General features: G+C 43.5%; 1 protein-coding gene across 1 annotated transcript in view; it reads right to left on the bottom strand.

Annotated features, from left to right (window-relative positions):
- Positions 1–14,352, bottom strand: part of adgrv1 (adhesion G protein-coupled receptor V1) — a 105,316-nt gene that overhangs the window by 49,811 nt on the left and 41,153 nt on the right. The window contains exons 44-80 of the mRNA XM_046387083.1: positions 14,121–14,259; positions 13,884–14,025; positions 13,175–13,440; positions 12,789–12,964; positions 12,528–12,655; positions 12,242–12,423; positions 11,955–12,101; positions 11,758–11,838; positions 11,349–11,613; positions 10,520–10,642; positions 10,209–10,431; positions 9,881–10,085; positions 9,575–9,721; positions 9,172–9,427; positions 8,433–8,635; positions 8,154–8,330; positions 7,794–7,976; positions 7,506–7,685; positions 7,183–7,347; positions 6,931–7,051; positions 6,665–6,788; positions 6,394–6,532; positions 6,088–6,273; positions 5,698–5,933; positions 5,324–5,472; positions 4,981–5,179; positions 4,610–4,829; positions 4,247–4,486; positions 3,978–4,127; positions 3,629–3,849; positions 3,257–3,536; positions 2,973–3,116; positions 2,215–2,386; positions 1,700–1,841; positions 997–1,565; positions 619–882; positions 44–161 (exon numbers count right to left, since the gene is read on the bottom strand). Coding sequence (XP_046243039.1) covers positions 44–161; positions 619–882; positions 997–1,565; positions 1,700–1,841; positions 2,215–2,386; positions 2,973–3,116; positions 3,257–3,536; positions 3,629–3,849; positions 3,978–4,127; positions 4,247–4,486; positions 4,610–4,829; positions 4,981–5,179; positions 5,324–5,472; positions 5,698–5,933; positions 6,088–6,273; positions 6,394–6,532; positions 6,665–6,788; positions 6,931–7,051; positions 7,183–7,347; positions 7,506–7,685; positions 7,794–7,976; positions 8,154–8,330; positions 8,433–8,635; positions 9,172–9,427; positions 9,575–9,721; positions 9,881–10,085; positions 10,209–10,431; positions 10,520–10,642; positions 11,349–11,613; positions 11,758–11,838; positions 11,955–12,101; positions 12,242–12,423; positions 12,528–12,655; positions 12,789–12,964; positions 13,175–13,440; positions 13,884–14,025; positions 14,121–14,259 — 7,062 coding nt within the window. The remainder of the gene's footprint in view (positions 1–43; positions 162–618; positions 883–996; positions 1,566–1,699; positions 1,842–2,214; positions 2,387–2,972; positions 3,117–3,256; positions 3,537–3,628; positions 3,850–3,977; positions 4,128–4,246; positions 4,487–4,609; positions 4,830–4,980; positions 5,180–5,323; positions 5,473–5,697; positions 5,934–6,087; positions 6,274–6,393; positions 6,533–6,664; positions 6,789–6,930; positions 7,052–7,182; positions 7,348–7,505; positions 7,686–7,793; positions 7,977–8,153; positions 8,331–8,432; positions 8,636–9,171; positions 9,428–9,574; positions 9,722–9,880; positions 10,086–10,208; positions 10,432–10,519; positions 10,643–11,348; positions 11,614–11,757; positions 11,839–11,954; positions 12,102–12,241; positions 12,424–12,527; positions 12,656–12,788; positions 12,965–13,174; positions 13,441–13,883; positions 14,026–14,120; positions 14,260–14,352) is intronic.

The raw sequence follows: 14,352 nt of genomic DNA on the forward strand, positions 1-14,352 counted from the left end.
CTGTTATTAAATCAGTTTTAAAACCAGAAGATTGTTTTATTACCTGTTTTCCTGTCTCTGCAGGTAGAGGAGAGCAGTTCTGTTCTCTGAATCCTCTTTCAGAACTTGTCCCACCAGATAATTAAGACTAAATCCGACAATACCGTTATGGAAGTCACTCCCTGGTAAGGACATAGGCAAGGATGAGAACAAATGCAAATTAATTTCAACATAACCTCACAATCTAATAATCATTCATTATTGTATACAATCATGCAGTATAATCTTCCCGCCGCAGTGATTATGTGACAAGTCGGGTTCAAAATAGCAGCTGCAGACTAATGAAGCCTTCATTCAATGCATATCAAAAGGCATTAATGAAACCAGAGAAGACCACTGGATCACTCATTGAGATAATGTAATGTAACGTAATGTCTGCAAGTCCATTTGATTAAGACAAAAGGACACTCTTGGGTTTAAGATAAACAGGTGCTATGAGTAGAACAAGGTGGAGTCCAGAATACATGCTAACAAATGAATATGCTGCATTTTCAATAGCCAGAATACACTGTAAGCAAAACAGATCTAAATACTTTTTTTAAAATATTCATTCAACAGTTGACTCTTCCTCTCATTTACCAAAAATAATGATTTTGGTGAAAGCTCCAAAGCCCTTGTATGGACTATCTGTGATTTGTGCTCCTCCCTCTGGATCACTGAGGTAAATGAAGAAGACTTCCTGTCCCTCAGGCTCTGAGTCATCCAGGATGAGGAGGATAACCTCTGTCTCATTTTGACCAGCCTGAAAGGACACTACAGAGGACTCCAAGCGGAAGTCCTGTTCCTCCTTTGCGAGGGACCCAACAGGTTCCAGGGTAAAGGGAAGAGGTGTCGTACTTCCATCTGGGTGAAAGTGCAAAGCAACACAACTTAAAGCAAAGCTCTAAACATCACAGTAAATTACAATATAATACATGCAAAGCAACAATAAAGTAGTGCAACAAAACAAACACACACCTCCATATGCTAGGACCCGAACCCTCACGGCCCCAGCTACGCTGTCGGACCTGCGAACCCTCAGAACTACCCTCCGTTCCTGCTGGGTCTCCTCATCCCTGTCCTCGGGTGTCTGGACCAGTTCAGGCCCTATACTCAGCAAGCCTCCGGTCACATCGCTAGCCAGGATGGTGACAGTGGCCACACTGTGCTGTGGGTCGAGGCGAGCTGAGGTATCTGCCCAAGCTGAGTCTGGAGTAAGGACTCGAACATCTGTAAGGTTGACGTGAAAGTACTCATCAGCCTCTGAAAGGGAGTCGTCAAGTATTGAAAGGCGGAAGGAAGTGTTGGTTTGGCGAGGTGAGTCAAAGACCAGGCGGCCATCTGGCACTGCAATAAAGTCCTCTTCCGCCGCTGCGCTGCCTGCTACTGTTGTATAGGACAGACGGGTGCTGTTGCTACGAAAACCGTAGAGTCTCTGAACATAAAGAGTTATAGTCTGGATGTCCTCTGCAATGACTAGGTGGCGGGAATCGGGGGCAAACTGGTAGATTCCCAATGGCTCCACTTCTGCCACAGTAAATCCTGACCTGAGAAAGACATCAGACAGAGGTTGCATTTAACATCAGTGAATATGTAAATTGTATTTATGGTTTAAATGAATAATATTCGTGAATTGTCTGCTTAGGTGTTGGTATAAATAGCAAAAGAATTCAACCATTACCTGAGCCTGACAGCACTGGCTGCAGAACTGCTGGAGGTGGCAGCAGTGAGGTGTATAGCATACGCAGCCGGGTCAGATGCATCAGCAACAGCTGTCAGCGATACGGCTTTTGTCCTCTCTCCATGGGCGAGGGTGAGTGAGCCTGAATATGACGAGATGAGCACATTACCAACAGTCAAAAATGCAGGCTGCCATTGCTCCATGTTGATGTTTGGTATCACCTTGAAAATAAGACTGCGAGTGTTTGGTCTGCAGCGAATAAAGTAGATTCTTTGATCGAAGATGAAAAGTCAGATTGGCTCACTGCCGTCCATGTATAAATAAATGGTATTCATGGTTAACAGGCTCACACTACTAAACATTTAAAATAGGGAAAAATTACATATCACTGACTGTTCAAATTTTATACTACCTAAAAAGAAGTGGTATATTCAAGAAGTGGTTTGAGATATTAAAGAAGTTGTTTGAGATTGTATGTGAGTCTTTGTCAGAAATCATTCCCTGGGCTTTTTTACCTGAACTTGGGGTGACAGTTCCCACTTTGAAGCCAGGTGGGGCGAGTCCTGAAGGATACCCAGCTTTCCACTGCACCCTGATGTCCCCAAACAGCCCCCTTCGCGTTACTTTTGCTTCACATGTCCCTGTTTCTATACTTGACACCCGCAGAGCCAAGGAGGTAAACCCAACCTGCACAGATGTGAGAGAACTCAGTGAATAATGCTGCTATCTCTTAGTCTTCTTTACCATTTAAACAGCAAAAATAAACAAACTAAGACAGAGTTTCTAATAATTATGTTGTACTTTGTTGTGAAGTGTCTTTTATGTAAATGTCATTGTCAACAGAAAGTTAAATGTGCCAGTCCTGGTGTGTTACTGACGAGAAACAGTTGAGTGTTCACAGAGCAGTTAAGGACTCAGTGCTAACTCACTTGTAAAGGCTTTACGTAAGTTCTAAACGATATTAAAGTCTGTGAAAAGAGGCATCACAGTAACATAGTACAGTATGTCTTAGGTTTATCCTCTGAGGGTAGGGTGAGAAATAACTGACTATGTACTGATATGTATTGATTAATTATCTGTCAGTTCCTGTCTAAATTTCTCTACCTTGACAAAAAGAAAACAGAAGCCCTAATTAAATATCCTCAAGCAAGGCACTGAGGACCTATCAAGGACAAGACTGGTATAATTGCTCCCTGCAGAGGGAGCAATTATAGAAACTGCTTCTCTCTCACAGATAAATCATACATCAATGAACAACACAACCACAACGAACCTCTGAGCTTGCTGCCTCTTCTGGCACAGTCACCGTAGCAGCGCTGGCCTCATGAAGGAGGCGAGGCAGAGAGCCGTAGGCAGGACTCACTAGTCGGACATCCGTCAGCTCTGCTGTGAAGCCTTCGCCCACTGACAAAAACACCTACAGGAAAAGGGAAAAGCAGGAAAATAAACAAGTGCTATGTGGGTGCCTAAAACCAATATAAAGTATATTTGTTAAATTTATTTTTTAAGATTCAGTTTGCTGAATGCACGACTCTGTATGAGCATGCATGTCCCTACCTGACTGCTGATGGGAACAATGATAGCACCAAAGGTCTCTCCCTCTCTCAACAACAGCCTTCCTTCAGCTTGTCCTCCCAGTACCTCCTCGATGGCCATCACTTCTTCTATCCGTCCGCTGATCCTGTAGCCAACACTAGCATTGCCAAACAGGCCGGCGAGACGGGTCACATTCATAACCAAAGCTCTGGTGGCCTCAGACCCTGACCCCTGTACCACTATAGACTGCTGCTTGGGGTTCAGGGAAAAGACGCCATGGGGTTCATCATTAGCATGCACCCTAATGGTGATAGAAGAGACAAGAAGATTAATTCAATCTAAAACTTTTTTCCTGGCGAAAAACATGTGTTTAACAGAACCATCACATCAAACCTGATGTGTGTTTGGATGAAGTTTGGGTCAGCATCCAGAGTAGCACCACCCTCCACAGCTGTGAGCCGGACTGTGTAGACCTCCTCCAGCTCTGGCACTGTATCAGGCATGAGGCTGAGGACAATTTCTGCCTCCCTTTGACCTTCCAGGATCGTGACTGAGCCAGCTAAGGCCAAGAAGTCACCTGCTATATCAGAGTCACTCTGTATCTGCCAGTGCACCTGAAGTGTGAAAGAAAGCACGGTTGTCTATATGCTTTCAAAGTGGACATAAAAAATTAAATTGTGGTAGTTTAAGCACCGATAGTGGATATGATTGGTAAATAATAAGTATATTGACGTAATCTTACTGTGATGTTGCCCATGACACCTTGTCTGCGTGTGATCAACAGGGAAATGTTGGATGGGCCCTCTGCTTCTGTGGATTCATTGTAGACCCGCTCTAGAAGAGCATCCTCAGTAAACCGGACGATACCATTTGGATCACCAAACTTCTCTATCTGTGGGACAAAATTACATTAGGAGAGAGAGGAGGGTTGTGTAAGGTGTTCAATCCCAATCAGTCTTCTCTGGTTCATGATGGTGAAATCAACCTTGCAGACACGATACGATGAAGTACCTTCAGTGTTATGGAACCAGCCTGAGGATCAACATCCAACTCTCCAGATAGAATGCTGAGCTCTATAACAAATGCCTCTTCCACCTCCACTTCCCCATGGGGGAGAATCCGCAGTTCAATGGAGTGTGTACCTTCCTCTCCATCCCTGAAGAAAAAGGACCCGTTCACAGGCTCTCTAATGTCTGTATTGAATGCAGGAAGGACCTCTCTGCTGTTAGGGCCACGGATGATCCAAGCAACCTGTCGAAAAGTAAAAGCTTTGAATTAGTAGCTGTCCATGAAGAAAAACTTCTGGGTGTAAACCGCAAATACTCATTGTTGTGAGAACCTCTCTTTTCTAACAGAGGATATTGTTTCTCGTACCGTCCCATTGCCCAAAAGGCCTCCTGCTCTCTCCAAAACAAGACTGATTTTGAGAGTGGAGTTTGGGTTGACCACAGTGATTAGGCTCTCGTTGAGGAAACGGACCACCCCACTTCGAGAGTCGCTTTTGGCAATGGTTACTCTGGCTACACGCTGAGAGCCCAGAACTGCTCCTTCTGTGGCTCCAACTAGCAGGACCTCAAACATTTCTGCATATTCACTGAGGGGGAGATATTTTCAATGGTTAGTGGAATCAATTCATTTTTCTAGACATTTTAATTCAAACTAAGACGCACTTATGTAACTTATTAAGACAAGACATTTATTCATAAATTTTTTATTTAATTTAATTTTTTATTTTGTCTTCTTGCCTGTCCAGGTCATCTATAATAGTGACATTGATGTGGCTGGTATTCTGGCCATGGACAAACATCACTGAGCCATTATTCAGGAAGTAGTCAAGGTCAGGTGTTGCAGTCAGGCCTCTGGAAATGAACTGAGCTGAGACTTTCCCATGTGAGCCCACTCGCCTCACCACTGGAATCAACACAGAGCCCACATCCTCTTCAACTGAAAGAAGGAAAGCCCAAAGAACACAGGGATTTTACATATAGCAAATAATCTTTACAAATATGAGTCACAGTGTCAATGAGTCATAGTAAATTTTGTATTTTGTGTGTTTTTCTGTCTGAACATTTCACCCTTGACTCTTACCAATAATGTTGGCATAGTCCTGCCCGAACTCCAGGACGCCCTCTGCATTGTCATTCGTTAGTATGACCACAACAAGAGAAGAGATGTTGCCTATGACTGGAGGCTGGTCCTGCTGGAGACCGGACTCCCTCACTGTGTAGTCCACAGCACTGACCACCAGAGGGAGACACAGAATGAAGAGTCACAGACAAGAACTCTTTGAATCACATCAACAGAGCACTTTGCCTAAATTAAGACTTTGCATTGCCTATATTATGAATGAATACAAGACTCTAGCCTCATTAACACTCACCATCTGTTGAAGTCATTACAATGTTAAACATCCCAACTAACACACCTATTACTCTACTATACAATTCATCAGGTTACTTTACCTGCCATTAAACAGCTCCACTTCAGTGATGTCCAGGAAGAACATCTCAGGCCCCTCTGGAAGACTGTCATCCTGTATATGCAGCGTGACTTCTTGTGAGGTCTGGCCTGGGGCAAAGAGTAGTCGTCCCGAAGCAGGAGCAAAGTCCACTCCACTGACTGCTGTGTTGCCTGAGGTCTGGTATGTCACCCACACACTTCCCAGGCTGCCTAAGGTGCGACTAACTGTCACATTCACCTGCGGCAAAGGGTAAAAGTCATATAGATTTGGATTAGATTTTTTAACTAATCTATATCTGTACACTGAACATAATTTGTTAATTATCCTATCTCACCATATAGGAGATCTACATCTATATCTATAACTCTATACTTGACTTTGTTGACCTCACCATTCCATCCTCCTCGACCGAACTGATCTGGTGTTGGGTGAAGGAGAACCGGCCATAGGGATTGTCGCTGGCTGCCATAATGATCTTGGCATACTTGGCTATGGGACTAATTTCCAGGCCAGAAGTGGCAGAGGTCAGTGTAAGCTGGTACTCACGGTGCTCTTCAGGAAGTTCATCATCCAAAGCCTGGCATTGTGATCAATATGACAAGGATATTTTTATGGCAAGCACACAGACAGATATTATTAAGTATTAATACAACATCTGTGTTTTTAAGTGAACTCTACAATCCACATTACTCAGTACCTTCAGGACAATGGCGGCAACAGACTGCCTGTCTCTCATAGTCACGGTGCCAGAGATCGCTTCAAATTCAGAAACCACAGCTGGAGTGATATTCCAGTACACCTTGACCTCTCCAAACACACCGGGCCCTCGCACAAGGCTGGGGAACACAAACATACACAAATACACACAAGGATTTTCCTATTACATTATTGATTAATGAACAGAGGCAGCAAAATTTAAAGCTATGATGATGTCTTCCTAGGATAGTGATGCAGTTTATTTATCTCACCTAACTACAGCACTGCCATTGTAATCTTCCTGAGGTTCTCCTATGAGGATGTTCCTGGAGGACTCTGCTACTCCAACAGTTCCCAGGGCAGCCTTGTCCGCCCTGATAGTGATGGTGGCCATGCCTGCAGGAGTACATGACAGAGCAGTGTAGTGAAGACGACCATAAAAGATGGCTTTGACTGAATGCATCAACAAAAGATCCTGAAAAAAAATCTGCACTGAAATCCAATGGATGCACTGCTGTGTTTATTCAGAAATACTGACCATTTAAGGGGTCAATGACAGCACCACTGTCAGCCGGAAACAGTCTGATGGTGAAATTCTCATCTCCTTCCAGTACAGTGTCAGCCAGGGCTCTAATCATGAACGTTTTTATAGTCTCAGTCTGAAACGTATGGAAAATACAGCAAACTTCATGAAAGAAGAAACTTGTAACATAAAAAATAAAGTTAAAAGAGGGAGAATTGCTCAATATGTATGTGGTGGGACACTGATACCACTTTGTTTATACTGTACCTCAGTGAAGGCAAGAGTTCCATTGAAAGGCGACAGGTCTTCTGTTGCCTGGTCTTCCAGTTGCCACCCCAGTGTCACCGACCCCTCGCCTCCCGCACTACGTAACACTGCTAGTGTCGCCACTGCTGCAGGATCATCCACAAACTCTGGTTCACTGACAGTAACCTAGAAGGGGATAGAAGAGGAAAGCAGATTTAGACAAACTGAGGATCACTGTGATATTTTAGAAGGATTTCAGACAGTGATTGTGCTTTTAAGAAAGGTTGAGGTACGAGTGGAAATTTTGATCCTCATGCGTAATGGAGAAAGTAATTTAGACTCACCTCCAGCTCCTGAAATCCAAATCGTCCGAGAGGTGAGTCGTTGGGTGGAATGCTGATAGTTACAGAGGTCACTTCTCCCAGTCGGGCACCACCAATCACACGCAACAGATTCACCCTGAAGGTCTCCAAAGTCTCCACCAGTTCGTCATCCAAGATGGTGACAACAATCACAGCTTCTCTCTAAAAGTAAGGGAGAGGAAACAGTAGCTAACGCCCTGTGAAACACCTCACATCAATGTGATATAATATGACATGTTCACTTCAAATAAGGACACCTGAGTCATTTACCTGTCCATCTTGAAAGGTGATGTTCCCAGATGTGGGGCTGAAATCATTAAGATCAGCTGTGACTGGCTCGGCCTCCCAGTACATGACCAGTCTTCCAGTTGTACCAGCGAGTCGCACCACTGAAAGATGGAGGACGTTGTCTGGAGGTGGTATCTCATATGCCAGCATGGTTCCTTTGGCACCCTGGACAAAATATTCAGAAGTAATAATAACTTAACTGAGGCTGAGCATTGCTGGTAATTAAATAACTGTTAGTTACACTTAGTCTCTCAAATGAGTGACATCAGGTGAGAGTTTGGCATTAAGAACTACATCTTTGCCACGTTCATGTCCAAGTCACAGTCGCAATGATGTGCTCACCTCAGAAACATTGAACTGCAGAATCCCTCGGGGGTCATCATTCTCCTGGATAGTGACCTCTGCTACTTCCATACCAGGTCTCTTTACAGTGGGCTGTCCTACTCCCGCTGACCCTCTAACTAGCTCCACACTGGTGATATTTACCAGGAAACTTTCTGCCAGCTCTGGGATGTCATCCTCAGAAAACACACATACATACACACTAAGTAATGTAAAAATTCATCAGATGCTCTCTTTGTCACTCTTACAAACAAACATTAGTCAACATTCTGTCCTTACTGGTAGGATCGTGATGGTGACAAGGGCCACAGTAGCACCATTTATCATGATGATGGTGTTGTCTTTGGGGATGTAGTCCTGTCCTGCAGTAGCCTGGTTGGATGGAGGCTGGTACAGGGTTGGCCTGGTCTGGTAGTGAATTTCCACCTCCCCTGAGGAACCCTGCTCCCTCACTATAGACAGAGTCACATTGACTGGAAGCCCTGCAGGTTGGAAGAGACAGGAGGTTACATAAGCCAGCAAGTGTAAAAATTACATTTCCAACACCTGCCAAGTCATGGAAGACAGCAGCAACAACCTGAATCAGTAAAGACCTCTCTAACAGCAAAGTTAAATAATATCTGAAGGCCAAGTTTTTTCCAGTATGTTGCTCTGCTACTCAGATTTCTCAGACATTTCGGGCCAGTCTCCAATACACAGATTAAGACAAATCCTAAATTACTTCACATCCTGGAAATCACTGCAGATCTCCTTTACCGTAAATCTCAAAATGTGATTACTGTAATAGCTCCTTAAGAAACCTCATCCAAAAAACATTAATGATTTGAGTGACTGTTTCTGGAAGACAAAGAAAGGAAAACTGAGGTATCTTCTAACAGCTATCTTTGATTAGCTTGGCAAGAATATAAACTACAATATTACCATAAATAAGACTCTTCTGCACGGTTATCCAGTAAAAACACACATTTACTGACAAGTCATCACTCATTTATTCATTTCTGGCAACAGAAATTCTTACTCTCTGGTTCTGATGTTAGTGTAAGCTGGGAGTCCAGATGCCATCCAATCACTCCGTAGGGAGAACCATTTGGTAGGATGGTGAGTAGAGCTTGTGCCTGCTGCTTGTCAATGACTGCAGCCTGTCGCAGATCCTGCAGCCCCACAGTGGTCACATCCATGAGGGTGATAGTGACACTTTCTCTGAGCTCTGGGACACCATCTGCTATCACGGTCAGTGCGATGATGGCCACGGATTGACCCTCTGAAAACGTTACCTATGACATAAAACAAAACTGAACTTGTAATTTAACACAATTTGATTGTTGCCATTGTTTATTTCAGTAAGCATTCTATTTTCAGACATGTTGCCAGTACATACACGAATTTGTCTTAAGTATGATATGAGGGCAAGGTTTGCTCACCACTCCTGAAGTTGGGTAAATGTCTGCCAAGCTGCCATTGGCAGCCCAGTGAACAGTCAGTCTGCCAAAAGCCCCTCTTTTCCTCTCCACACTGAGAGAAATATGATTATTTTGCTCCAACTCCTCCACCTCCACAGACAGAGAGTTCTGCAGAGAGGCAATGAAAATATATTTCTATTTAACAACGACATTTTTCTGATGTGGTCCAAGAAACTTTAAAGTGTGATTTAAAGTCTAACATGGCGACTGCTTAACATAATGGACAAATACACAAGCTGTCTAATGTCAAAAGGTTTATCTGCTTACCTGAGCAAAGCCGATGACTCCATGAGCATCATCGTTGGTTGGGACAATGACAGTCACCTGACCACCAAATCCAATCTCAGCTCCACCCTTTGGATTCTTCAGGCTGACGTGGAAGTACTCCTGCTCCTCAGGGATGTCATCATCTATGATGTTTACTGCTATTTCTAGCTCACCGTCACCTGGTGCAAAGTGCAGCTCCCCAAAGCTGAATGTGAGGTAATAAAGAAAACACAGCAAGCTTTAATTATTTCTTATTGTCTTATTTCTCCAAAAGCAGGATTTCACTTCTGGGCTTTTCTTGCTAAGACAATGAAAACAGTTTGGGTACCTGGGTATGAAATCAGACTGATTGGAGACAGAAGTGAATTCATAAAGAGTGGAGCTATTCTCCTCACTCGAAGCAAGGAGGGTCTTGGTGGTGTTGAGAGAGGGGACCACGAGTGACAGGAAGCTAATGGCTGGAGGGACCCTCAGGATCAAGGCCAGCAGGTTGACATCGGACCTCCAGGAGTAGAGGGATGAGCCATTTCTTCCAGCTAGCATGACATAAGCTATAAAAGAAAAAGTTTTAATCAGGATGTCTCTCAAATGATTTTAACAGCACACCTGAACAGAGAAGTTTATGACGTTTGTGCTTACTGATCCCAGAAGGAGAAGTGAAGGGGTGAGTAGAGGTGAGGCCTGGGTGAGGAATGGACTGATAATGCCGTGGTGAAGGTTGCCCTGAGGACCACTGTAACACCTCACAGGATGGAGAGGGACCTGGAGAAAGATATGAGAAAGCACAGTAACACACTCAGATTAAGGTTCTTTCACACTAGAGTAGCATGTTTATGTAAAGTAAGGACTGGTCTGACTGACACACCCGAGACTGACAAATTACAACCTCCGAGTTCCTCAGTGGCTCGATTTTGCTCCACACTGAGGCCTTTCCCGTAAACCCACAACAGGTCTGAACCAAGAAAACTCACCGCTTCTGCAGACTCAGAGGGATTATGTCTCATCCAAATATACAGAGCATAGTATAAATACACGATCTGACCTACACTGTGAATTTTGTCATTTTTGTTGAGACCACATAACAAGGCTGTTTTTTTCTGTAACAGACACACAGTTTCTGTGTGCCTTCTAAACTATCGCCGATTTGTTTGTGCTATCCTAACCAACATCTCACCACTGAAACATCCACTAGAAAGTACGACCACAGAAAATAGTATCTAATTATTGCAAAAACACAACCATCTGCTTAGCATGCCGTGGACTAAGTGCACTTGCCTCCCATTCTTGGCTCTTTTTAAATATGTAATCTCTGCACCACAGAAAAACAGGCTCATAAATATGAAATTTACTAATTTAGCTTGACACATCAGTTCAACTATGAAGAGACTGATGGCACAATAGTTATTTAAATGTGCAAGATGAACATTAGTTAATGTTTTGAGGTGAGGTTGAAGCAAAAGCAGGTCACCTTCAGTAACGACCAACAGAAGAGTGTCCTCTGCTCTTGTGTTGACTGTCTCCACCTGAATGGCTTTCCCGCTGACTTGGAGAGGCTGTGGGTTCTGAAATCTTCCATTGGTCCATCGGAGCAGGAGGCAGCTGACAGTCTGTCTGTCTATGCACACTAACAGGAAGGGAATAGCAGCACGGGTGAATGGAGTCACACTGAGGATGTCTTGTTCGAAGTCAAGAGTCTGGAGGAGGGTGAAGGAGCCTGCAGTCCAAACGAAAATCTGTAGCATGAAACAAACAAAAAAAAACTTCAGTCAGTCACGTGAGGATTAAAATTCCTCCTATGAGGAGACTTTGTATGTTTTTAATGATGTTGACTAAAAACAATTAAAGACATATCTTTACAGTGACATGGTAAGCCTCACCTGGCTCGATGCTATTAGATAATCTCTGCCTTCAGTGGAGAAATGTTTCACATCCAGAGCTTCAACACCTAACGTTTGTTCCTAAAAAAAATCATATTTGCTCAGATCATATGAAGATAATAAGAACTGCACTTAGTGGGACAGTAGCGTCCAAAAACGTGACAGCAATGGTGTAACGTGACTTGATTTATACTTACCAGTGTGACATTGAGGTCCTTCTGCAATTTGAAGATGCTGAGATTGGCAGCAGGGGAGAAGGGAGGGCCACTATGTGTGATGCCTATGTAGGTAGAACCATTCACTGCGAAACCAACACAAGAGTTGGGATCCTGAATCCTAAAAGACTGGACAACCAAAAGACAGAGAGATCTTTGTGATAACACTGTAATCTGCTGTAAACTAGCGAACTGTTATTTACTCTCAGTTATATGTGTTTACAGTCGAGGTATCATGCACAGGATGAGTGATCCCGTTGTCAGCCTACCTCTACTGGCACAAAAACACCCTGCCACCGGTACAAAGTGGCTAAAGTGTGGGAGGATCCAACAACGGGCCTCTTATCCAGCCTCATAGCTAGGAAGGAAGGCCCCTGTGGAAGGGAGCACCAAGCAGAGGTGGGGTTGTCCTCAAAGCCCTGGTACACACCCATCACTGAGAGATGACCCTCTAGAAGAAAAAATGAATGGTGTTGCTTACTGGACGGAAAAGAGAGATGAAAGAAACAATAGCAGAAGAGAGTGACATAAGATTAACACATTTATTGGTCTCACCAGAGGCAACAGCTGTGTCAGACTGTGTCTCCCATTCCACACTGACAGCTGACTCCAGACCATTACTGCGACTCACGGTGAGGAAGACTGTTCTGCCACCTTCATCAGCAACCACTTCTGTGTTAGTTCTGTACAGAGATTGAACAAGCACACATAAAAATGTCTGGTTTCATAACTATGTTTTCTTGCTTCCTTGTGTATTTGTATTTTTATATTTTCAGTGCACAGTTTCAGATCCTTTTGGTGCGACTGTACTAAGACCTGTTTATGGTAGGTCCGATGCGGAACAAACCAGAAGGAGCCAAGTTCTCCAGGATGGTGACAGATGTTTGGAGTTGGTCACCTAGCCGTGCACCTCCTGTCGGGTTGGACAGGACAACGGTGAAGGTTTCATTCCCTTCAGGCTCTGCATCCAGTACTGCCCAGATCTCTAGCATCTGAAACAGCACAAATGAGGACTTCTGCTAAATCAAAAAAAACCTTGTGTTGTTTTAAACACTAAACACTGAAATCAGTATTTGAAACAAGCAAACACTGATTACAAAAATTCACTAGAGAACACAATTTCAAAGTTCTGAGCACAAAACAAAAGGAAAAATCTGTGGATGTTGTAAGTTGTTAGCCAATAAAAATCTTCTTTTCCTCACCTTAAATCTAACTCCGTCCTCCAGTACCACAAATCCTTGCGCTGGCATCAAATCGCCCTCTGCTAGACTGCCGTTGGCATCAGTGACGGTAAACTGAACAGTTATGGTGCCAAACGTGCCTTCCTCTGGACTGCGAACCACATACAGGGTAGCCACACTCTCACTCAGGCCCAGCACAGACGTTGGCTCCCTCAATAAGAAATGTTCACTGCTGTTAAAGGAAATTACGCCATGCCCATCGTCACTGGCCAGGATATTCACAGTTGCTGTAAGAAAACAGAAAGATGTGGATGTGTGTGTGAATAAGAATAAACCAGCAATCAATTCTCATAAACTCAACAGTAACTTCATAATATGAGAAGTGCTGTTTTAAACAGATGTTTGTCAGCTTCTTTAGCTGAAATGATAAGATGAATTGTGTATGAAATGTAATCTAAACGTAATCTAATGTAACCTTTCACTGGATGAATGTTTGATGTGACCTGATGAAGGATTTTAAAAACAAATCCTAAAACCTGCCAGCCAATCATAAACAGGTATTTTCTATGGCCATGGTGTAGGCATCTTTTATGTCACATTTCGATAAGTTATTTACTGCCTAACCCTCTGAACTCTTCTAAACTTTGATCATGATTTGCACATTTTGGTTTGAATATATTAACTCAATATATTTCAGAAATCCTTCTGGTTTCGGCTCTTTGGCTTCTACCTGTGGTATTGGTTCCTAGCTCCAGTCCAGGCGAAGGCTCGGACAGGATGAGCTGAAATCTCTCAGCTCCCTCTGGAACGGCGTCATCGATTATCTGCACCTCTACAAATTTGTGTCTTTCACCATCAACAAAGTGGAGCATCTGGTTGGACACATGGACTTACAGTTAGAAACCTTCAATGAGATTCTGAGAGTTGGAGATTTTGAGTACTCATTTAAATACTGTGTATGGCCGACCGTTTCACTGGTATTGTAGTCCAATCCCTGCTGAGCTTCCAGGTTCTGAGCATAGACGAAAAGTGAGACGTTTCCATGCGTCCCCTTGTTCCTGTAGGCAACTAGAGTCACTGCCCCTATTGTTTCATTCACTTCAAACCTGGAAATCATAATACATTTGTATGAGAACAACATCTTAATTGGAGCATGATATGTGTAAAGTGTAAAATCATAAGAAATGTATTGATTGTAG

Source organism: Scatophagus argus, chromosome 4 (genome assembly GCF_020382885.2).
Source record: "Scatophagus argus isolate fScaArg1 chromosome 4, fScaArg1.pri, whole genome shotgun sequence".
NCBI lineage: Eukaryota > Metazoa > Chordata > Actinopteri > Scatophagidae > Scatophagus > Scatophagus argus.